General features: G+C 43.0%; 2 protein-coding genes across 5 annotated transcripts; both read right to left on the minus strand.

The window, feature by feature from the left end:
* Nucleotides 1-221: 221 nt before the first annotated feature.
* On the minus strand, nt 222-11,521 carry mdc1 (mediator of DNA damage checkpoint 1). 3 transcript variants are annotated; one of them, XM_071469221.1, is made up of 12 exons: nt 11,409-11,521; nt 10,572-10,731; nt 9,899-10,486; nt 9,729-9,807; nt 8,338-9,599; nt 7,953-8,015; nt 4,230-7,840; nt 3,591-3,728; nt 2,684-2,866; nt 2,407-2,532; nt 1,797-1,907; nt 222-1,647 (listed from the first exon to the last, which is right to left on the minus strand). In XM_071469221.1, the coding sequence occupies exons 2-12, from the start codon at nt 10,705-10,707 to the stop codon at nt 1,444-1,446; spliced, it is 6,501 nt and encodes a 2,166-aa protein (XP_071325322.1). In that variant the 5' UTR covers nt 10,708-10,731; nt 11,409-11,521; the 3' UTR covers nt 222-1,443. The 3 variants fall into 3 exon arrangements, with proteins under 3 accessions (XP_071325322.1, XP_071325320.1, XP_071325321.1); XM_071469219.1 differs by having other exon boundaries at nt 4,230-7,843; XM_071469220.1 differs by having other exon boundaries at nt 4,230-7,843; nt 10,572-10,728; nt 11,409-11,481.
* Nucleotides 11,522-12,965: 1,444 nt separating this feature from the next.
* Nucleotides 12,966-17,623, minus strand: tubb5 (tubulin, beta 5). 2 transcript variants are annotated; one of them, XM_071469223.1, is made up of 5 exons: nt 17,465-17,623; nt 14,739-14,847; nt 14,394-14,501; nt 14,049-14,293; nt 12,966-13,937 (listed from the first exon to the last, which is right to left on the minus strand). In XM_071469223.1, the coding sequence occupies exons 1-5, from the start codon at nt 17,519-17,521 to the stop codon at nt 13,125-13,127; spliced, it is 1,332 nt and encodes a 443-aa protein (XP_071325324.1). In that variant the 5' UTR covers nt 17,522-17,623; the 3' UTR covers nt 12,966-13,124. The 2 variants fall into 2 exon arrangements, with proteins under 2 accessions (XP_071325324.1, XP_071325323.1); XM_071469222.1 differs by having other exon boundaries at nt 14,394-14,504.
* Between the last annotated feature and the right edge of the window lie 1,059 nt (nt 17,624-18,682).

The raw sequence follows: 18,682 nt of genomic DNA on the forward strand, positions 1-18,682 counted from the left end.
GGCCTTTACTCAACTGTGCAACTCTATCAGTAAAAAAAAGGCAGTGAGATTTGGCAGATTAAAGAAAACTAATTTAATTGGATCTTGTGAATTTTTTTTCCATTTTTTCATTCGGATAAGTTCAGTTGAGAAACATAAGTAGCTCACCCTTAATCCTAAACAATACAGATACATAATATCCACATTAAGCATAGAGACACAAAAAGAAATTAAACAAGTGGTTAAAAGGAATAGAAAATATTTAATGTTTTCACTTCCAGTACCAACAGATTTCATGATTTGGTGCAAATACAAACTTGGTGTTAAGATATTAGCTTGTCAACAGTTCTAAAAATTACAAGCTAATGAGTCTGTCTTTAAAACACCAATGACACTGCATGAAGAAAAATCATATGTCAGTTTTGTGTACTTTGTTTTTTTTTAACCATACAACAACAACAACAACAACAACATGCCTTCAAGGCCATATTCTAAGAAGTGAAGAGACAGGCAAGGAGAAACATCATAAGATATTGATGTACAAGCAGCATCAGCATTCACGTGCCTGTATTGTGTCTCATCCCTGAACATAATAGGATTGGACGAAGCCTTAATGGAGTAGGTGGTGGTGGTTAATGGAGACAGAGGAACAACAGATACACTGGTAGGTTCATGATTACCTTGGTATTAAAGGCACTAAGCACTTCTTATAAGCAGAGGAAAAAAGATGTTTTACCATCTACCGGCCACCGTAGCTGATGGATTTCTAAACAGACCCCGTGGGTTCCAAGGTTCCACCACACATGATTTATACAACTCCCTCTTCATGGTTGGTTACCTGTCAAAAAGGCTGATTGAGTTTAAGCACTTAACGCACAGAGTGGCAGCAGCTTGTTGTTGTTGTTGTTGTTGAATAAAGGAGCACAGAGGAGGAGAGGGGAGAATGACAAGGACGGTTAACGGGTAATTACTTAACACCCTGCGTAGCAGCAACATCGTTTTTAGCTTTCATAATTTAAAAAACTAAATTTTTCCAATATGTACAAGGCAAAAGGTAAGAATGTAAGAAATGAGTAGATTTTGAAAACATAAAAATTAGAGACACTTAGAGTCCCTTTGGTAAGGTTCCTAATTTTTGTTTCCTTACATCATTCTCTTGAAAACAGGAAGGTGTACATATAAAATGAGTTTTTTTGAACATTTGACAGCTAACACATACTTACAGTGCTGACGATGCACATACAAAATGTCTTTACATTTATGTAAACATTCAACTTTTGCTACATTTGGCAAATACATTCCTCAAGTCTTTCATACAGATAAACAGCTGACTCACTAGTAATTCTATCAGTCTCTGGATTGAAAAGTTATCTACAAATTATAAATGTGTACACACTAGTCCAGATTTCCCACAGATATATAGCTGCATCACTGCGTGTATAGTTTAAGTGCACCATATGGATTCTATGTCTTCTTCCTGCTCTTCCCTCTGCCTCCTGCGAGCTGTACATTAGTTACAGGGGCAGAGAGAGTGTGGGTTTGAAAGTCAACTTTCTGCTGAAGGATTCCTGTGAGAATGAACTCAGCAGTGACGACTGGGAGAGATGCAGAGACAGCAGGGCCACACAGCAACCAGTCCTCTTCACAGGAAATCACTACAGTCTGAGGCTAAGAGAGAGCGAGGTGATGGAAAATAAAAGCGGTAATTATGATTTAGATTCACATTTAAGGTGGAATAGATGTGAACAAAGAGTGCCATAATTTAATGTTAATTTACTTCATGTGAAAGACTGAGAAGGAAGAAGATTGACTGGTACCTTGGAAGAAGAGGGCATCTTAGGTAGAAAGGTAGCTCCACTGCAGGAGATAATGTCTTTCATTTGAACTGGCTCCGGCTTCACTGATTTTGTAACGTGGATCTGATATCCCTAAGAAAAGAGGTAGGATTTCTTTCTGTTTTTATTTCATCTCTGCAAGAACGCCTCAGGCAATCAATACGAGATGGATTTTAATATTACACATGTATACTGTTCCCTAATTGTAGCCGGTATCAGCATAATATGTGGTATCAATTTTGCAGCTTTGATGAAACAGTGCAGGGTTGGAAGACCATGTAACAGAAAGGGAAACATTACTGTGTGCTTCCTTATGTGGTGAGCCCATAAAACATAACCAGTACATTAACAGTAAATGTCAAATTACTTGCCACAAAGCCACAGTATAGTGGTAAACAATCGACACTGGGGTGAGGCTGAGGATGATTCTCACAATAACATTTCAGGATTCCCACCATGACTCAATATTGCTCAGTGTATTATCCATTTCCCCAGTGCCCTCCGCCATGTGAAACGCCACACCGACACACTGTCAACCTCTTGTTCTCAATATATAAGCACAGAAATGAATAGGGTGAGTGAGTTAGGGTACCTGTAAGAGAGGCTGACTGCTGGCAATCCTCAGGGACTCCTGCAGGCAGAAACCAAACTTCTTCTCCTGCTCTGAATCCTTCACGAGATAAGCATTAGGAGACAGGAAGCCCCCAGCTTTGCCACTCTGAAACACCAGTGAGAGGATGGTGTCTACTTAAGTATGTCTCCAGAAGTGTGTGTACTGTTTGTGTATACAGTATACTTCCACATTAATTTATCAAAGAGAGAAAAAAAATAGTCTGGGGCCAGTTTCAACTGCTATTATAGCAACTAACCTTTTCCAGCCAGTGTGTGGTGACAATGGGGATTCCTTTGGCCACCGCACACAGGAACTTGACAGTCCTGCGCACTTTATCAGTCACCAGGCAGTTCATGTCTGCTACACCTTTAGCCATGCTGCCTCCTAAACGAGCCAGCACTCTCTCCCCGGCTTCATCCACCACGCCTGTGAACAGCACCTGAGGGAAAGACAGACACAGACACACTGGGTTGTTTTAAGTTGCCTTGACAGATTTCTGACATCTGCCATCCAATGAGATAAGATTGAAACAAATCAGATTCTAGTCCCTGCAACATTAGCAAAGCACATCTTTGTTGTGCATTTCACCATGAATTATTCTGTCATTTCATGTAGCTGAGTCAAATTACATAATCACTCCTCACAAATACAACAAGACAGATTGCTTGGAGAAAAACTCAGCAGTTATTTGGTTCAAAACAACCACTCTTCCAACACATACAAAAAAAAAGAGATATTAAAGTGTTCTAAACATCCTTGGTGTGAATGTGATTACTTACTTAAATACCCATAGTCCCTTTCTTAGCAAGCTTTAGTTGAGCAAATCCATACAGATTAATTAAATATGCATCTAGATCAAAGAGGCGATGAGCCTCGCCTAGCATAAACACTGGAAACAAGGGGAAACATGACTGGTCATTTTTACATTTCCGTGTTTTTGAACGTAGAGAAAGCCAGCTTCCTTCCGCCTCCAATGTCTATGCGATGCTAGGCTGATTGCAGCCTGGCTCTAGCTGCATACTTAACAGATGTGAGAGTTGTATCAATCTTCTTATCTAATTTTCCAAACTTTATTCCTTTATGTTATTCATCATTATGGGCAAATATCCCTCAAAAATGCCCAGAGGTTTGCAAAGACAAACACACAGATAAACAAACAAGACCTTGAAGGCTTGGCTCGCAGCTTGTTGTCGACCAGTAGCTGCAGGGGAAGCAAAGGAGGAACGAGAAGTCTTTGCCACAGGAGAGGAGTGCGCAGGAGCCTGTCGCTTCCGGGATACACTGGGGGTCGGAGTCTCAGGCTGTTAAATGAAAGAGAGAGAGAGAGGGTTTGGGGGGAGTGAGGGCATCAGAATAGTGCAAGACAAAAGGCAGACAAGGGTAAAGCATGAAACACACAAGAATGGTCAGGAGAGGAGGAGTAAAAAAAACAAAGATGATAATATATAAGAGAAGGACGTGACCACTAAGCCACTTAATTCATTAGTGTATTAATGGTGATGCGGAGCTGGTCAGACTACTCTTGTTGCTAAGAGAGTGGGAAGACTTAGACAGTCCCTGATGTTGATTGCAGTACATTATGATGGCTGGAAAGGCTGACTCAGAGAGAGAAATGCACTGGGGCCTTTGGCAAAGGTAAAAGCCTTCCTTTTCAAGGACAGATGTTCTTGGACACTAATTATACAAGACTCAGCTGTCTGTTTTGTCTGATTTATGTTTCAGCCACAATGTATATTGTTTAAATCCAAAGAACCACTTCTAAAGCCTCAAAAACCTATTTAAAAGTGAAGTAATTTAGTCACCTCTGGTGCCTCCACTTTTGCATCCAGTTTCATGGACCTGACAGATGTTCCTGTTTCTTCCTGCTCCTCTTTCTTTTTTTTCTGGACCGCAGATGGCCGACCTCTGGCTCTCTTCTCAACAATATTCTTCTCTATTTTCTCACTCTCTTCTTTCACCTCCACTTCAAGAGGAGATTCTTTGACATTCTTTGTTGCTTGAGCATTGGATGCTCTACCTCTCCTCTTAGCTTGGACGGGATTTTCTTCTTTTGTTTCATCTTTCCCTTCGTCCTCTGTTGTTTCTGTTGTTTGGGCTTCCTCTTTCCCTTTTGAGATTTTGGAGCTACTGCTAGAATCCTCCTCTGTATTTTCCTCCAACTCTCTCTTCCTTCCTTTTCTTTTGTCTTTACTCTCAGCCCCCCCACTGACTGCAACTGGTGCATCTACGGTTTCACTCTTCACTGCTTTTTGGCCTCTGCCCCTGGTATTCCTTTTAGGCACAGGTGATGCATTGCTGGCAAATGCTTCCTCTTGATTTGGCTGATCTTCCTCATCTGCAGCAGTGGTTTCAGAGACATCTGCATTGACTCTGCGCTGCCCCCCTGTGGTACTGGCCTGCTGAGAGTCTGCCTTCTCTGCATCATCTTCCTGAGGAACCACATTGGTGGATCCCTCTGTTTTCCTGCTCTTCCTGCCTCTGGCTGCAGGTTTGGGTGCTGAATTCTGATCATTCTGACTATTGACAGGAGGGATGGAGTCTGGCACAGGCTCGGTTTTTCTCTGTCTTCCTCGTTGCCTGCCTCCTCTTCCTCTGTTTTGAGAGCTCACACTGCAGCTAGAAATATCACATTCGAGAGAATTGGAGGAGTTAGACCTTGAAAGGACTCCCTGAGGAGATGTGTCATTACTGTCCTGCTCTGGTGGCTCTGCAGCCACCACCCTCCTCCTACTGTTGCTGCGCCTGGCGATGGTTGCCTGGGGTGGTTCACTGGCCCTCTTTGCTGCTCTGCCTCGACCTCTGCCCTTGCCCTCCTGGGTGTTGACGCTTGAAGTAGATCTCTCTGAGCCGACCGAGTTGGAGGAGTTGGAGCGAGATCTGGTTCTCCTTGCTGGGACATCATCATTGGTTGATATGGTTGAATCTTGTTGTGGCTCTGTTGTAGACGGGGCAGCATTTGTTCGTCTGGCTGCTCTCCGACCTCTTGTGGGCATTTCGGGCTTGTTTACTTCTTCCTGGTTTCCTTGTTGTTCTTTTATTTGTTTTTCTTTAGTCTCTTTTTTTTTCTCCAATCTTTCTCTTTCTTCCCTTTCATTTGCTTCCCTCTGCAGTCTTGCTTGGAGTTCTTGTTCCTTCCTTTCCCTCTCAAGTCTTTCTTCTAGTTCCCTCTTTTCTTTCTCAAGCCTTTCTCTTTCTTCCCTTTCATTTGCTTCCCTCTGCAGTCTTGCTTGGAGTTCTTGTTCCTTCCTTTCCCTCTCAAGTCTTTCTTCTAGTTCCCTCTTTTCATTCTCAAGTCTTTCTTTTTCTTTCCTCTCATTTTCTTCCCTCTGCAGTCTTGCTTGGTGTTCTTGTTCCTTCCTTTCCCTCTCAAGTCTTTCTTCTAGCTCTCTCTTTTCTCTCTCCAGTCTTTCCTTTTCTTCCTGTTCCTTTCTTTCCTTTTCTATTCTCTCTTTCTCCTCTCTCTCCAATTTTTCCTTCTCTTCTTGTTCTGCCTTTTCACGCTCCAATCTCTCCTTTTCTTCCCTCACCAATTGTTCTTTTTCTTTCTGAAATTGATCTGATCTTTCCTTTTCTTCTTGTTCCTTCCTCTCTTTCTCTGCTATCCTCTCTGTACTTTCAGCCTGCAACCTCTCTTGTTCTTCCCTTCTATGCTGCTTCTCTATCTCACTCTTCAATCCCCCTTCTTGTTTTTCCTTTATTAGGCTGCTATTTCCAGCACATTCATTTCCTTCCGTTTCACTCGGTTCTCCCTCTTCCTCATCATCTTTCTGCTGCATCGTGGATTTTTTTCGAGCCCTCCTACTCTGCTCTACCTCCTCCTCTTCCTCACTCTCATCCTCGTCAGGCCTGGATTTTCCTCTCCTTCCACTGGTAGTTGTCAAAGCTTTATTCCTCCCTCTTGTCTGTCTCTTTGCAGGTTCAGAACACTCTGCCTGCTCTTCCTCCTCTCTTACTCTTGCCCTTGTCCCTCTTTTATTTCCAACACCAACTCCACTGGTTCCAGCTTCAGACTGTCTCCCCCTTCGTCTCGCTCCAGTTTGCATTTCCAAGGGCTGAGTTTCAACAGCAGCGACCTCAGAAATTCTGAGCGATTTTGTCTGCTCTTCATGATGCAATGCCTTTGCTTTCCTTTTACGTGGACCTGGAATCAGGTCCTCATCATCGCTTTCTTCATCTTCACCTGTAACTATGGGCTGGGTTTCAGTAGTGAGGGGCTGTGTCTGCTCTTCTTCAAGTTGCAGAGCCTTTGCTCTTCTTTTTCGTGGCCCTGGAATCGAGTCCTCTTCCTCACTTTGCTCACCTTCACATAGACCCATGGGCTGAGTTTCAGCACCACCAATGTGCATGGGCTGAGTGTCAGAGACTTCAGAACTAGACAGGGGCTGTGTCTCCTCAAGTTGAAGTGGCTTTGCTCTTCTTCTTCCTCGAAAAACTGGAATGGAGTCTTCTTCATCACTTACTCCATCTGCACCTGTGTCCACTGGCTGAGTTTCAGCAGCAGACAGCTCAGAGTTTGTGAACATTGGTGTCTCCTCTTCTTTGAGTCGCAATTGCTTTGCTTTTCTTTTTTGTGGGCCCAGCAGCAAGTCCCCATCATCACTTTCCTCATCATCATATGTACTCATGGGCTGAGTTTCAGCTGTACATAAAAGTTCACCACAGGGTCTCCACTGAGGTCGAGCTGCGTCCTCATGATCCTCCCTCTCTTCTGTTTCATTCTGTGTTATGGGCTTCGCTTGTTGTACACAGGAAACAGGCTTGTCTGTTGCCAAACCCTTTTCTCCCTCAAAGGCAGACATTGGTTGGGTTTCAGCCATGGAAAGAGTGCAGGAGGAGGGAAAGCCTAAAGGCTTAGTCTCAGCAGCAGTAATGTTTTTTCTCTCATCATCTGTTTCATTCTCTGAATCACTGTGGCGCTCTGAAGTATATATCTGTGTCGCTTCTAGAGCCAAATCTACCTGACCTTCATTTTCAGACATTACTGAACATCTGGCAGGCTCCTCGTTCTTCCCATAGGGCTGTGTAGCCTCCAGATTTAGATCATTCTCTGCAGTGGTTCTGTCTGCAGTTGAGAAGGCTGCATATGCTTGGGTTTCCTCCATAGTCACACTCCGATCCGCAGAGACAAACGCCTGGGTGCTCTCCAAGGCCAGAGCTTGGGCCTGACTCTGCATGTGGCTGCTGTCAGACAACCCCAGCTGAAAAGACCCTTCCCTGCTGGATTGTTCATCATTTTCATCATCAGAGGGTTCAAGGCCAAAAGCTTTGGTGGGGTCCATTTTATGGTCTTCTGGAGGGTTGCTCTGGCAATCTCGAGTCTGAAGAATGAAGGACTGCGTCTCGGCCACAACAAAGTCCTCATCCTCCTGGCTGTCTGAGCAGGAAGACAATGCTACAGGTCCCACAACAGGGGCTACTGCAAAAAAATAAGAGAAAATAAAGATGTTTCTGATACTCAATAATATACCCACTGATTTAGAACAAAGTCATGTCCTATTTGAACGTATTAAAAGTTATTTACTCACATCTAAATGGAACAGAAGAGGGACTCAGGAACGCCTGAGTCTCCATAACTTCCACGTCTCCTTCTGGAACCATTCCAAAATTAAAATAACAAAATTAGAAGACAACAGGTCATAGTGTGTCTGCAAATAGATTGTGGTTTCCCTTTGGAGATTATGTGGAGAATATCTCCTTTCCACCATCTTCCACCACCATTTCACCATGCAATTATTCACAAAGAGGCCTTCTAACGTCTCTCTATTTTGAGTACTAACAGTATACATTTTTCTTGATTTATATATATTGTTGTTAATTGAGAAAGAGATTTATCAGTGATGAAAATGTTCATTAGTTGCAGCATACATTCATTCCATTAAGTTCTCATTTGAAAATTGATAGATTAACTACCTGATAACTGTACAGGGGTAGAGCAGTTCTGCAGAAGAGGAGCCAGCAACCCAGGTGTTTTTTCCCTGCATAGGCTGGGGATCTGGCCCTCATCTGCCTCTTCAACATCTGTCTCCTTATCCTCCACATCTGTATCACTATCCACTCTAAGGTCAGGTGGATTGGCCCCATCCCCAGCAGGGGGCATGATGGATCCATCCACATCTTTGTCTGCATTAGAATCTGACTCAGGGGCTTCTGACGCAGAACCTGGAGAGACTGACAAGGTTGAGACTGCAACAGGTATAACCAGAGGAGAATCATCATCCACATCTGTGTCACTGTCAGACAGAATACCAGCGTGGCCATCTGCAGTGGTGCATGATTCTGTGGCAGCAGACACCACCACAGGTTTACTGAGGGCAGGGGCAGGGTCTGCTTCGTCATCTGTGTCACTTTCTACATGTAGGCTATGAGGAGCAGCAAGGGCAGATTCAGGCTCGGTTGGCTTTGAATCTAATCTAGTGGGAGTTTCATCCATTTTAGAGCTTGGTTTATTTGTTCCACACCCCCTGTCTTCCTCCTCATCAACATCTGTGTCACTGTCAGAGTGGAAATCTTTCGGCTGCGTTAAAGAAGCAGTGTCAGCTGTGTGTGCTCTCTGAAATGACATGGGTTTGGCTTCTGTGGCAGCGTCTGACACAGCGACATCGTCATCCACATCAGTGTCACTGTCCACAGTGATTCCCTCAGGCTGAATAACGGGATTAGCATGAGGAGGTTTGGTAGTGTCATCAGAGCAAGGCACAGTTTTAGGAGCTTTGTCTAAGCTATCTTCATCCTCATCGACATCTGTATCACTGTCCATGTGAAACTGGCCTGTGTTTGGTGGCTGATTGACTTGGTTTGTGTTCAAGGTTGCAGGACCCACAGATGCCATCCCTTCTTCCTCTCCCTCCACATCAGTGTCACTGTCCATGTTAAATGCTGGGATCACATCTGCTGTAGACAAAGGCAATTCATCGTCTCCCATGAGACTGGCACTGCTTTTCTGTTTCACTGGCACATGTTGTCCACTTTTCTCAGACTTTTCCGCTTCTGGTGCTGCTCTTTCTTCCTCCCTTCCTCCCTCCTCTTCACTGTCATGCACAATTGCGAGTGCCTTTTTTTCCTCCAGCAGCTGTCCCCCCACATTTACTTCTGTCTCCTCCTTGCTAAAGCTGACATGTCTGTGAGGTCTATTTTTAGTGGAGGAGGATGGTGTGATGGGACTTTCGTCCTCACTGTAAAACAGAGGAAAACAAGGTGACTAGCATTATAATTCAGAAAAGAAAGAAGGGATCAATTGTATAGAAACAATACTTATAAATATACTTATTTCAAAAAGCTCAGGAGAGCTGTTGCTAATTTACCTTTCAGGGACGATTTTGTTTGTGGGACTCAAAAATGTAGAACAAGTGGGACTAGATTTATGAGAGTCAGAATCGGACACTGTAAAAGACAATAAAGATGAGCTTGGAAAACATCCAATACAAAAAACTTCAGAGCTTCATTCCTATATACATTTGCACAATTTTCATACCTAGAGCCTTGTGCCTTCTGTCTCCTCCTCCTCTTCTTTCTCCATCTGAGTCTGAATCTGATTCTGGGACCAGGGTGCCCTGTGGCTGGGTTGGAGTTTTCTCAAAGGACAGGCAACTGGTCCTGACAGGAGTCTTCAGCACAGACACCCTAGCTTTTGAGCCTCCGTTAGCACATTTCTTGCTGCCTGTGCTTTTGTCACCTCGATTCTCTCCCAGGGCATCTGGCAACCTGGCTTTTACCTCCAATTTTTTGCTCACAGGAGTCTTCTGGTCCCCTTGTGAAGAGACTGTGCCTACAGCACAGCTGACATACTGACATGGGATGTCCGCCAACACCAAACTGTCACCATCACTGAGCGCATAGCGCACATTAGGAGTCAGCTTTAAGTGGCCTTTGCGGGTCCCATTCATGCTCCCAAGGTCCCAAACCAAAGCCTCTATATCCACTTCACTGTGACAACCTCTTCTGCGGTAGACAGAGATGCAGATGGTGGCATGCTGCTTGGATATTGAAGGTGCTGACAAGGGAAAGGTGCAGTTGTTGGGGTCACGGCCCAGCACATTATCACCCAAAAAGAGGGGTAAATCTGGGTGACAGAGAGCATCCATTGTGAGAACAGTTAATAAATTACCAAACCAAAAGTGCAATAACAGCAGCAGTAAGCCACTCACCTGTCTCAGGGATGTGTTCATTTTTTAAGATGCACAGTTTAGCCAACGGTTGCTCTCTCTTATTTTCATTCTCCTCTTCGTTTTCTTCTTCATCCGACTCCCAGATTGAGTCACTGACTATCTGAGTAGCATCCATTCCTCACGCAGGACAGGACGACTGCTGTGCACAGATAAATGTCTGTAATGTTAACGTGTAATTGCACCAACGTTGACGTTAGAAATGTTTCCAGATTAACCAGTAGATATCACCGGGTAACTCCATGAAGCTAACGTTAGCCGACAAGCTAACTGATGAGCTCTTTCTTAGCTGTGATCTTAAAAGGTGATCCTGGGCTGTTCAGTCATACTCCTCTATTGCTTTCTTGCTAACATACAGTATGTAGTAGTGGTGTTAACGGCGTTTAGATGATACAACTTTTATCAACATGTATGACAATTTCTCTCCAAATCACATCAATTCACGGCAATCCGACTTCCGGTCACTATAAAAAACAAAATAACTGAAAAAACTTAACCGTTAGTTTGGGTACTGCAAACGTCAATAAAATGTCATGGAAACCTAACTACTCTTTGTATAATTTAGTCTTTGTTGATACTGAAAATTATGCTAAATTTAAACATTATTTTGTTACTACTTTCAAGAAAATAACTAAGTAACTACCACGAAAACTACGGAGGAAGTTTACGCGACTGATCAAGCAGCTTGACCGTAATTCACCCAGTTGCATGGTAAAATGGTTCAAATGAGCTCATATGTTCATTTGCAGCGCGGATGCATTACATGTTGTCTTCTGCTGAAATGTTCAATGAAGGAAAAGGTTGTATTTTGACACCTACCTTCACACGCCTGGCCTTGCTCAGTGGAGATAAACAAAAGTGTACATGCACATCCTGGAAAACCTTTACGACGCCCACAAGAGGCGTTTCAGCCGCAAGCAATTGGATGACTCTGACCGTCACTCACGCTGAACTCTGTTACCATTGGACACTGAGATCTAAAACGTCTCTGATTGGACCAAAATCTGAAAAGCGTCATTGTTCATACATTCGTTTTCGCGCCGGACCCAGCCCCCATATCTGACAAGAGACCATTGATTAATGGTGGACTGAGTTGAACGGAACCTTTTCACACTGGCCTAAACCTTTGTCTAAACCGTAACTTGCACAAGTTTGTAACAATTATAGATAGTTCAATAAAAGAATAACAATAAAGATCAGCATTAACATGTCATATCATAAAGCAGCACTGCAACTAGCTGTTCTTCTCACCAAGGCCACTTTTAAGTCATTATTATTTCAGTTTTGTGTTTAATTTGCATATCACTAAAGTGTGTAACTAATGTGTGTAATCAATTTACCACATATGACAACCGTGGGACCTCATGGGATTAGTGCCCAGCAGCTGCATTTTTGCTTTGTGGCCCCAACCTGTATACACAGATTAGCTATTCTGCCAAAGTTATAGTTACCAGTATCTGACATTAGGTCACAACTCCCACCACAAGGGATTTGCATTGCATACATACTGTATATCTTAGTGTGTGTAATTATTTTGTGATGTTATCTGTCAGGGGAAACAACATGGGAAAGGTCCTAATTTAAATAAATAAATTAAAATAAAAAAACACAAGTTTACAAGTACCTATAAATGAGTAACATAGTTTTACTTGTCCCAAAACTATTTAAGCATTCAAATTAAGTACAATATTGCTGGTTAAAATATGTGGAATGGTATTTTGGTCAACCAACAAATGTGCTGCTACTTTCTTAAGTATATTTAGATCATCTAAATGCTGCCAAGTTGCAGTGAGCCTATGTTCTTAGGACTAATTCATGCCCAGCACTGGGATAGTTGTGGGATTGTGGCTTGGCGCAGAGAAAAAAAATTTGTCTGACTCTACCATGTTGCAATTGGTCATGTGCCCTTAACCATCGTTATCCCTGCACAGCAGTGGAGAATAAACATCTCCAGATATTATGCCTTATTCATTATTCCACTAGAAACTGGTAAACATGCCTTACCTATTTCATATCTATGCATGTCTACTGCACTAAGAATTTGTGGAGTTTATTTAACTCCACTAATTACATAGCTTTATGCCCATAGAACAGACCTTAAACCTACTTATGTATGAATAACAAAATTGAATGACAAAAGTAGTTTTCATAGTTGTACGAAACAGTGAATGAATGTATCAGAACCCTCTACCACAGAAACTATAGATTTCAGCTGAGTTAACATTCATTCATCTGTGGAAATCCCCCTTGATATCAAACCCTTTATATTTATACTGTTCTGAAATGTGAGTGAAATGTAATGGTTGAATTGTAGTTTATGTTTTAACAGACAACTGAGAATCGTTCATATGCAATCATTAATGAAAGGAAAACAACTTTTCATTTTACAACTTTATTTGCAGTGAATGACAAGGGGTATCTAATGTACGCTAAAGTTTGATTCTAGCTCTTAACACTATGTTGGTTCCTTGGTTACTGTTGTGGTTGTTCTTTATGAATATTTTTTTTGGCATTGATGTCTTGACCTTCACATCTTCAAGCATCCTCTTCAGCCTCCTCATCAAATTCACCCTCTTCCTCAGCAGTGGCATCCTGGTACTGCTGATACTCAGACACCAGATCATTCATGTTGCTCTCTGCTTCAGTGAACTCCATTTCATCCATACCTTCACCTGTGTACCAGTGCAAGAAGGCCTTACGACGGAACATGGCTGTGAACTGCTCGGAGATGCGCTTGAACAGCTCCTGAATGGCTGTGCTGTTGCCAATGAAAGTGACGGCCATCTTGAGGCCACGGGGCGGAATGTCACAGACAGCGGTCTTGACATTGTTGGGGATCCATTCAACGAAGTAACTGCTGTTCTTGTTCTGGACGTTCAGCATCTGCTCGTCAACCTCCTTCATGGACATGCGGCCACGGAACACGGCGGCAACGGTCAGATAGCGGCCATGACGTGGGTCGCAGGCAGCCATCATATTCTTGGCATCAAACACCTGCTGGGTGAGCTCGGGAACTGTGAGGGCGCGGTACTGCTGGCTGCCCCTGCTGGTCAGGGGGGCAAAGCCAGGCATGAAGAAGTGCAAACGAGGGAAAGGCACCATGTTGACAGCCAGTTTGCGGAGATCTGCGTTGAGCTGACCAGGGAAGCGCAGGCAAGTGGTAACCCCACTCATGGTAGCGGACACCAGGTGGTTAAGATCTCCGTAGGTGGGTGTGGTCAGTTTGAGAGTGCGGAAGCAGATGTCGTAAAGAGCTTCATTGTCAATGCAGTAGGTTTCATCTGTGTTTTCTACAAGCTGGTGGACTGAGAGGGTGGCATTGTAAGGTTCAACCACTGTGTCGGACACCTGAGGACAGAAAACACAGAAACTTTCATCAGTCCCATGATCTTAGAAAGGAAATCTAAGGCAAGAGAGGCTAAAAAAAAATTCTCATGCTCTATCACAAGGGTACGTTACCTTGGGGGAAGGCACCACACTGAAGGTATTCATGATACGGTCGGGGTATTCCTCACGGATCTTGCTGATGAGCAGGGTTCCCATACCGGACCCTGTTCCACCACCAAGAGAGTGGGTGAGCTGGAAGCCCTGCAGGCAATCACAGCTTTCTGACTCTTTGCGGACCACATCCAGGACTGAGTCCACCAACTCAGCTCCCTCTGTGTAGTGACCTTTGGCCCAGTTGTTTCCAGCACCGCTCTGACCTAGAATGGAGCAGTGACATATAGGTGAGCCTTTCCTCTCCCCAGTTCATAAAAGGCTTTAGTCATCGAGTAACATAAGAAATGCCTTTATGCCACCCACCGAAAACAAAATTGTCAGGTCTGAAGATCTGTCCGAAGGGTCCAGACCTCACTGAGTCCATGGTACCAGGCTCCAAGTCCACCAGAATGGCCCGAGGTACATATTTACCTCCTCCGCAAGAAAGAGAACAAGACAAAACAGGAAGAGAGAGAGAAGAGGAGAGAAAGCATACCAACTCAATACTGCAGGAAACCACAGTCTTTGATGTTACACTGCAGATATAATGTGAGAAAATCCATGCATGACAGAGAGTAATAGCATGTCTAATGTTAATCTTCAGAATTAAATGGTAAACCTGAAAATATACTCTTTATGTATGAATTACTTGATAGAAAGGCAGCTAACCTGTGGCCTCATTATAGTAAACGCTGATCCTGTCAAGCTGCAGGTCACTGTCTCCATGGTAAGTCCCTGTGGGATCGATGCCATGCTCATCGCTGATCACCTCCCAGAACTGCAGACAGAAAATGGAAGGTATCACATGGCAGTTACTTGCAAAAAAAAAAAAGTGTGCATCTCTCCAGTAGCAATGCGGTTTATGGAACGGGGAACTTTAAACGAGAAAAACAGCAGTGGGTTTGCATTTTTGGACTCTGGTGAAAACGACATGATTTTTCCCCTCTCACCAAACCATATCTGAAACCATTTTCTACAATGCAGCTGTTAATGTTTCCATAGTCGCCAACTGATGACTTAGCAGAATGTAGTTCTTTCAGATGTAAAATGCAAAGGAGAGAACACAAAGGGGCTACAGATTACTCTGCGGGCGAAACTGAAAATAAATTCCATTTGCAGGCAGTCACAGGCCACTGAAGACACTGATTGTTTTCAGATCTGTATTCATGTCTTGTTCACACTTTAAAGACCACACTCAGATCTTTAAGTGTGTGTATGTATTAAATCCCATAAGTGGGTGTGGCTGTTCCACATGCAGGAAGCCATTTGCATCTTCCAACTTAGACAATTTTTTTGGTCATACAGCCTGTGATTTTCTGCTAACAGCAGCAAGAGGAGGATTTAGAATAATCTGGATAAGCAGGCTGTATTGCAGCTCAGTGCTTAAGAGATTGGGAGTCAGCTGTGGACTAAGTATCATGACATTTAAATAAATAACCATGTAAAACAAAAATGACCAAGTGACCTTAATATGAGAGAGATCGCAGCGCAGCAGGACAAAGAAGCAAAAAGAGTCGAAAAGGAACAGCTGTAAGAGGCTGAGAAAATGACGAACATTTGACAGTGACGCGACAGATAGCAATCGGTAAAGACTGAAAGGAATCATAGTGAAAGAAGGAGGACAATAAGCAGGAAAGCAGTGCCACACCCTGACCCAATTCACCACAATGTAGCCCTTCAGCAACTCTGTCAATCATATCCACTGGACATCGAAATCAATGAGTCCTGGGGGAATGGAAACAAATGTGGATCCTCAATGCCAGGCTACCAGTAGTTATTTTAAAATCACATTGGGAAAAAGACAAATGATATTCAATGATCTGTAAAGAGTGATGGATATAAATTTACTGCATTAAATCCAGTTCCACAAACCTATACAGTACATATACATCATATATGGTGCTTGGCTTTCTGTGATGCAACTGGTGAAGAAATTTCATAAAAATATATAAAATTGTTAGGCTACATGTTGTGTTTATTTCCTATAGCTTTTCTGCAAAGACATTGCCAGCAGTTGCACATTAAGTCAATTGAGAACCCAATGACTTCACCCACTGTGCATCAGCTGTTTCCTCCATTCCTCCCCCACCCTACCCCTAATTTGGTTAGGAAAGGAAAGACATTGATTACAAAGACAGGCCCTGCTCTACAGGACATTAAAATCTCTGTCAGCAGAGCATCACCACGATAATGATGTATCCTGTGAAATATGGGGCATTGTTCATGAGATCTCCAAACTATATTTGAATACCAGGCCAAGATTCCTGCGTGCATTTGAACGATCCTTCTTAAACATATGCTGTCTGTAGCAAATGATCAGTTGTAAAACAAAAGGAGATAATAAGACAGGGATAATAATGGACCAGGAAGACACATATTGTAGGAGACTGCAATTATTACTGTAAGGTTGTGGGGGTGATGTATTGATGTAATGTACTTGTGAGGCGAGACAGTGGGGCCTTATTGGGTAAAATATAGAATCATATACATTAAAATTACATATAAATTGACAAAAAAGTCAGTTAGTGCATTTAAATCTTAAATGCATTAATGATGTCTCTCAATAAATGCTGTTTTTATAGGGATAAATTCTGTCTTTACAAATTATCCATGCCACACCCTTTCCACAGCTCCCCTGCTTTCTCACCAGCTGAAACAGCTGTCTGCATCCACAGCCTGCAGAAATAAAATATAATCAATATTGGCTATTGATCCTTCAGCCATTTAGGGAAAAAGTAACTAGGCCTCCCATCCCAGCTCCCACTCATTGTCTGGAATACCAATCATATCTGCCTGTGCAAGACAAAGAAACCAGAGGAGTGCGGTCTGCGCTGACTGAAGGGCTCTGACAAGGGAAGAAAAGACTGCTTTTTCTTTTTTTTTTTCCTCCTTTCTTTCCCCACAGACAATGTCTTGATGTCAGCTGAATGCACAGTGCTGAGACGCAGACACACCCGGTGCCGTCTGAACAAAACCCGTCGAGACACAAGAGCCCCGTTATACCGTTATTTCAATGCGAGGGGCACGGTCCGCTGCTCCACACCCACCTACCAGTTACCGCAGTGCACAAGATTCAGACAGAAAAGCACAAAAAAACCTCCAACAGTAGGTTTTTGATATCTGCGAGTGAGATTTCATTATTTGTGATGTATTTATATACACAGTGCTATAATGTATGAAAGGAATAGTCATTTTTTTTAATGCAGAAATAGACAAAAGGACTCCTTTGTCTTCAAACACATCAAAAATCAGCTTCATCAAGATTTTTTAAAATAAGTCTGATGAGTAGTCTATGCCCTGCATAATGAGTCTGGGGCGTGACAATGACATAAAAATACAATATTGTAAAGGAATAAATAAATCATCAAAAAATATATATATATATATTTCTTTACCTTGGCACCAATCTGGTTACCGCACTGGCCGGCCTGGATATGCACGATTTCCCTCATTATGATAGCGAAAGTTTAACAACGAAGAGGAGAGACGTTTCACTTCTTGAACACGGGGAGCCCACCGCAGACGAGTGAGAGAGTACCGGACAATGGATTTATAATGTTGGAGCGTCTCCAGATCGAGGCTGGGGCCGGGGAGCGGGCGTGGCCAGACCCAGACCCAGCTGCTGGAAGCGGGGATTGGCTAAGAGGACTGACCCAGAGCCGGGGGGAGGAGCACTGCTGCGGATCAGGGAGGGGAAATTAGATAGGAAGACTGACCAGAATTTTACCAGTTGGTGTCCAGAAACACCCAGAAAGATATAATACATTTTTTTTTCTTCTTTTTTTTGCTTCAGATATGACAGGGGAGTGATAAATCAGCACTAATACCTCACTCCCCTTACTGTAACTACCCCTGCAGGGAGGACAGATAGCAGAAACTTCAGTTTCAAGCCTGAGACAAGACGGGGTCAGTCAACTCAAGCCCCATTCCTCAGGGTCCTTTGGCATTGTTTGGAAATACATGAGGTTATGTGTTGAGCAAGTAGTCTCACTACAAGGTCAGTTTAGTAGCTATTCTGGAGCTTTTGTTTTTTGTAATCATATTTCCATTGTCTCTGTGATTCCTCGATGCTCCTTAGTCTGTCAAACAGTTAAATCAGTAGACCAGGAGTCATGTTACTCTGGGTTCTGGTGCATTGCATTGAGCTGATGTGCATTTTTCTTGTAAGACTCGTGTAGCTGTGTAGACTAAGCACTGAAAGTGAAAGAAAGGGGTGAAACTGTTTTCACTGCAGCTGCTTAGTCATAATGACATGATGCACTGTATGTGTGTGTTGGCAGGGGCCATGTTAACTTGACCAGTTCTGGGGCAAAAATGCTTCCCATTATACAGAACAGGGCAGTTTCATATTTCCTTAAGCACTGTAAAAACCACTCTGCACTGGAGCTAAAATTATTGATCAGCAATTTTGATTATTTATTCATCATCTAAGTCATTTTTTAAGCAAAAGTGCAAAAATTCACAAGTTCCCACTTCTTCACTTTGAATATCTATGATATGATCTATTATAGTAAACTGAATATCTTTGGGTCTTGGACTGTTGGTCTGACAAAACAAGAATTTCAAAGACATTTGGAGTTTAGGGAATACAGATAAGCATTTTTTTTAAAAAC

This window comes from Trachinotus anak, unplaced genomic scaffold (assembly GCF_046630095.1).
Source record: "Trachinotus anak isolate AG129_WGS33_773 ecotype Australia unplaced genomic scaffold, CSIRO_AGI_Tana_v1 ptg000032l, whole genome shotgun sequence".
Lineage (NCBI taxonomy): Eukaryota > Metazoa > Chordata > Actinopteri > Carangiformes > Carangidae > Trachinotus > Trachinotus anak.